Genomic DNA, 6,000 nt, shown 5'->3' with positions numbered 1-6,000 from the left:
TTATTAGTGTTTATAGTACTGGTTTGAGGTACTTCACATAGCATTTCCCAGGGCAACTCTTAGCAGAGATTTAAATGTTTAACATATGTGGCTGTGCACAGTAATATAACACATGTTTTTACCACTGCTGTCTGTATGTCCTTTTTTTTTCTTTTAATACTTTCTTGCTTCAACAAAATGTTCCTTTTGGAGAGGATCCTTGTGCGTAACAGTCTTTGCCTCTGAAATTCCCCCGATCAGGAGTCCTAGCTGGATGGGTGGCAAGATCTAATAAATCTCTAACCTATTTTTTTTGTGTGCAGGGAGGACAGGGGACAGGGGAAAGCTGACTGTGAACGCCTGCAGGGATGTTTCATCCAAGATAAATGGCTTTTCAAACCTGGCCAGTTTACAGACATGCAAATGCCTCTTCTGGAAGTTTGTGTCCAACAGGGGCTTCTGCAGATATGAAACTGCCAGGAGAGTTTAGTTCATGTTTCTAGCAGAGATGAACAGAAGAAGAAAAATGTCTTCAAATATACCTACTCTGCTTGAACTGATGTGATGTTCTTTGCTTTGTTATTACTTCCTCTTTTTTAACTGCTGTCCTGTATATTATTCTTTTCATGAAATAGAGATCTTTAGACTGTTTGGGGTTCTTTTTAATCTTGTTTCCTATTTTAAAAAATATTTAACCTTCTCAGTCTTCTCAGTGAATGTGCTGTGCACAGTAACACATGATGGCCAGCTCTTGGTAATGTCTGTTATTTAAAACATTCAATCCATGTTTTAGGGTCATGCATGAACACAGTTCACTTTCACTTGCAGTAACATACTGATCCCAGGTGGTGACAAATGTACTTATGAACCTGCAGTAACTGGAGAATAAACTCCTGAATTGGCTTATCCTTATCAACACTGACTACATGTTGAGTCACAAATGATTGCAGAAGAATGCCTTCGGAAGCTTTTGAAAACTTCAGCTGTGATTGACTCTAAAAGACACATTTGGCACCTAAAATTGAAGAGAAGACCATGCAATTTTGAAAGACTATTTAGTGTGTTAGGTATTCAGAACTCACTATGTCCCTTACCTAATTATCCCTCATGCTCCCTGTTTAAAGGATGGAGAAACTGGGGTTGTCAAAAGAAATAGTTCACAGGGATCACAAAAGAAGCTCTTGATCCTTTGAGCAGAGCAACAGTCTGGCTGTTTTTCAACCATCTGGCCAACTTTATGTGTTTATTTCTATCAAAGATGTGGCAGCAGTGCAGACTGGCCTATGTGTGGTCAATCTATGGCAGACATTTGTCCAAGGTAGCTGTTTCTTTGTGTTTCAGAGGCAGTCTGTCTCCATCAAGCTGATCCATACTGATTTGCTTCTTGCTCCTGTGGAGTATAGCTGACTTGAGATGAGAAATGCTGGTTTTATTCTTTCTTTCAAATTCTGTTTTTATTTTTCTAACCAACATGAAAGGTGTTCAACAATTCAGACCTACCCTTAGGGGAATCCTCTTCCTAGTAATGGAATTTCTTTTTTGTCCAGTGCTGTCTTTCTGAAAGAAACGGAAGTCTTTTTGCAAAAGCAAAACTTAAATAAACTGTTTGAGTTAGGAATACTAATTACTGGTCACGAGACATTTACTGTCAGGGAAACAAAGAAGAGCTGAGTATCAAATGTTCTATTTTGGTATTTGTATGACCAGATCACAGTAAAACACAAGTCTCTTAATTTGTAGCAAATTAGAACAGTCTTGATAAATACAGAACTAAATTAAGATGTTAGCTATGGAGTTAACTACTTGTGCATAAACAGCTAACTATGTGATAGCTGAGACATAAGATAGATAAAAAGGCTCTGATTTTTTTTTTCCCCAAATATTTGCATTCCAGCATCTCCTTCTTGTTTTACTTTCTTTAATGTATTTGTTTTTTACCACTCTATTGACTTCCTGCCTGGCATAACAGGCTTTTCAAGGAATAGAAGTTTTCATCTGAAAAATTTACCTTAAAACATAGCAATTTCAAGCATCCACACTTAAATTCCCTATAAGGACCCTTATTCTCTTCAGAGCAGGAGTCACATTACATGCTAGGCTTTTGAAAAGCAGCAACACCACTGCCAAATTCTCTCTACCCTTAATGACTTCTCATGTATCGCGTAGCATTTTGCTATCAAATGCCATTGGAGTGCAAATAGTTCAGACCTTGCTAGGCTGATATCACTGAACCGAGTGCATTTAGGATATGCATCTCCATATTCACTTAATTTAGAAACAGATAGATAAATATTTGTAAAGAAAAGAATGGATGAAAGGCATTTTTCTCCTAAATAATTTGAGTGTCTCTTTTCTCTGTTTTAGTCAAATATATGAGAGTAGTTTTTAAATTAGTTGAGCTGGAGTTGCCAAACTTGGCTGTATATCTGAGCAGCCTGGATGGAAAGCCTTTGCAACTGATATTGTCCTCAAGCAGCTGATCATCAGAGCATTTCCTTCCCATACCCAAACCAGCAAAATGACCACATCCAGCAGGCAGAGCTCTTCTACGTCTATGGTCAACAATTTGGCCAAAATATTCGATCCAAACACTTTGCAAAACCAAGGGCCAGGTAATGGAATGGAACCTCCTCAAATTCTTCGTGTTGCGAGAAGTAATGTCAGCACATCTGAAAGTTTCAACATCATGGATGTGAAGTTTGCCTCCCTTGAAGAGAAAATTGATAAACTGTTGACTCTGCAAGACAATGTCCTTAAGAAGCTTAACAGTGTTTCCCAAGAAATCTGTTGCATTGAAAAAGACATTGAGATGGTAAAGGCGGAAGCATCTGAACCTGGATTAAGGATGGAAAGAAACAAAAAATTGAAAAATAACGAAATGAAGGGACTTTGCCTTAAAATGAGAAAATCTCTTTCTGATATAAACAGGAAAGCAGAGCAGCAGGTTAAAAGGCTAGATGGACTTGAACAAAGTGTTTCTGGACTACAGAAACTTGTAGGACCTCTGGTAGAGAAGGTGAAAACATTAGTAATTCATAATTCAAGTGTAAAACATCATGTTAAAAAACATAAAGTTTGCAAGGCAGGAGCTGGACATCCCTTTAGGATGCACATTTTCTCAGAGACAACAGCTGGTGACCTGCTCAAGAAGAAAAATGAAAAGGTGAGCCCAGGTTTGTGTTTCATCTTGGCAGGAATCATTGCAAGCTACGGATGTGTTCTGCTATATGCTCAGCTTTTTAGTTTTGTTGACATTTAAGAAAGAACAACCAATGTGCTCTAGAAGTGAAAAGTATAAGGACAAGCTGAGCAAGTTTCAGTGGAAAAGATATAGAAAAATCTACTTGTTATACAGACCTTCATTTTTTCCTAATTATTCCTTTGCAGCTGTAAAACGCAACAACAAAGAACATAACAAAGATTGACAGGCTTCAGGAGTCTTGGGTCCTGGCCATGAATTTTACAATGATCTTTTCTGGATTTATAATTATCTGGGGGAATCAAGTTGCAGCAGCCATATTATGAGCACCAGGGTCTAGAGATTAGTGGAACTGGTAAAAAGCCTCCTTGGGTCAGGGCATGTACATATGTTTGTCCTTTATTTCAAAGAACATCTTAAGTGTGCTGTTCTGATCTGCTATTTCTCTGCATTGGTGAGGACTAGGGGACTTCTAAACTGGGATCTGAGGTAGGGTTACCGTAACTGGAGCTGTGGCTTGTGTAAACTTCCCTGGGTAAAAAAATGCCTGTGTTACCATAATGAGAGTTCCATCATGTTCTTTAAAGTTCAGATTAAAAGCCACCAAAAATCTCTTGAAAGACTCTATTGACTCTAATAAGTTCTTGTAAGGTAGCTTGAGTATTTATTTTTTGGTAAAGAAAATTAAGGCATTTCTTCTGACAAAGTATGCTGGTATTTAATTAACCCACAGTGAACCAAAAAGGTTGCCTTTCATATTTTGTTTTGTTTTGCTTAATTTTTTTTCTCCCAAAAATTCACATGCAGGCTTTACTCTTTGGTTCATTTAAAGAATAGTTTTTGAGTTTGTTTTTCTAAAGTTTTTGAGCAGGAAAAACATCATGTGAAGGTATTAATGGAAACAGCGTTCCTTGAAAAAAAGAAGCGCTGCACCCAATATTATTCAAAATAGCCTGGTCAGCAAACCGTGTGCTTTTCAGCTTGGTTACCCTAAGGCAACCCCACTTCTTTGATAGACAAGAAGCATTTGAGCCTGCAAAGGAAACTATAAAAATATCAGTCAGTGCTGAGTAGCAACAGAGGAACATCTTGTAAAGCTCTATCAGCTGAACTGACTGATCTTTCACTATGTAAGGATATAAACTGTGCATCCTTGTTTCCAGAGCATCATTAATTGAAGAGAAAAATAGCTTCCTTGCCAAAGAAGACTGACAACAAAAATCGTCATCACTGGCCCTTCTTGAACATCAGGCTGGGCTGGTTTAAAAAAAAGGAGTTTCAACAAGAGAGAAGTTTTCTTGTTTTATACAATTACTTGGATAAGAAAAGATTATTTATTTTGAGCATCTGAGTTTAGGCCTTCTTTTACTTTTCAAAACATCAATGAAAACTTCTGTTGTAAAAGCCCCATTGGAATGAGACCCACAGGTCATCTCTGTAATGCTGCCATCTCTGCAGTTTTTGGTAGAGATCTACTTATCTTGGTGAAAGTATATATTCATCTAAACTATTTATAAATGTAAACTGAATCAGGCCTGCCACATTAATGAACTGGCAGCTCCTAGAGACCAGAGTAGGTGCAAGGCTCTCTGCAATAGAAACACTGGTTTGGAGAAAGGAGAGGACCTTGGAGGCTTTGCTGGTAAGTTTGTGGTAACCAACGGGTGTAGCAGAACAGGAGGAGCTTGTGCTCCTGGTGGGTCAGAGAGGAGCCAGGATGGTAGAGATGCAGGTGCCCCATGGAGAGTTCAGTGCTATGAAAGACCTGGAAGTAGAGGCAAGGGGCCTTTAACGTGATGAAAACAGGTAGCCTACAGACAAGGACCCAGTAAAGAGGGGAGTAAGTGGAGTCTCTGTCTTTTTCCAGCAGCAGCTACATTTGTAATCCCCTCAATGATTCATTTTTATTTAGGCAGACTCTTGGAGATGTTGAGTGGACTTGGTAGGAACTTGTCTAGCATGTGGGCTTAGGAAAGGCAGCATGAGCATGTCTGGAATCACGCTGATGATATTATTATGTTTATATTTTGTTTGTTTTATGAGATAGCATACATATGTTAGCTTGTCGTTACCTCCTCTCTGTGTGTTTGATTTATTAGAAAAGGAGCATCATAAAATTACCAGGCTATCCTGTGAACAACAGCTGGCTTTGGTAAACACTTAGTCATCTTAGGTTTAAGTAAAAACAGACTTGAAGTCAGCCCTGCATTAGGAGTAACAGAACATGGAATGATATCCTTCAGCAGAGACTGCTGAGCTTGGCTGTCAGCTTAGTAGGAGACAGTGTGGACCAGCATTTAGGGCAAGCAGACTCTCCTCTGGGTGAGATGGTAAGAATAGGATCTCTGAGCAAGTTAGTGAAAATACTGATCCAGGAGGCACTGTGAAGTTGGTTGCTCATGCCTCCATATTTGAACTGGATCTCCATATTTTTCTATATATTTTCTACAGTTGTGATTAAAGTAAAAGGAAAAGCAAAGGAATAGAAAAATAGGGGATCTCACCCTTGAAGAGTTTTACACCTGAAATACAGCACTAATACCTGATGTAGCAATGAACAAATTTACCCAAATGTGCAAATACCAATCCTTGCTTCTCTTAACAGAATCCTCGTTCCTGTCTCTAGTCCCACCTGATGACAATTTTGAACAGTGCTGACCCCATAGAAGTGCAAGCTGCCAGGCAGTAAGAACAACACCTCTTGTATCCTAGGTGGACTTTGTGTGGCAACACTGAGCAACCCTTCAATCCCTTTAGACATGCACAGTCCTATTCTGTTTCTGTACAGCCACGAACAAGGCAATCTATTCACTACAGTTAGT

General features: G+C 38.9%; 1 protein-coding gene across 1 annotated transcript in view; it reads left to right on the top strand.

The window, feature by feature from the left end:
* Positions 1–2,497: 2,497 nt before the first annotated feature.
* The window catches only part of MYLK4 (myosin light chain kinase family member 4), a 29,111-nt gene continuing 25,608 nt past the window's right edge, over positions 2,498–6,000 (top strand). Inside the window, exon 1 of the mRNA XM_008637098.2 lies at positions 2,498–3,142. Within this exon, the coding sequence (XP_008635320.1) occupies positions 2,498–3,142 (645 nt within the window). The remainder of the gene's footprint in view (positions 3,143–6,000) is intronic.

The sequence above is a fragment of the Corvus brachyrhynchos genome, unplaced genomic scaffold (genome assembly GCF_000691975.1).
Source record: "Corvus brachyrhynchos isolate BGI_N302 unplaced genomic scaffold, ASM69197v1 scaffold237, whole genome shotgun sequence".
Taxonomy (NCBI): Eukaryota; Metazoa; Chordata; class Aves; order Passeriformes; family Corvidae; genus Corvus; species Corvus brachyrhynchos.
The sequence above is the reverse complement of the archived record's forward strand: the minus strand, read 5'-3'. Positions and strand labels throughout refer to the sequence as shown.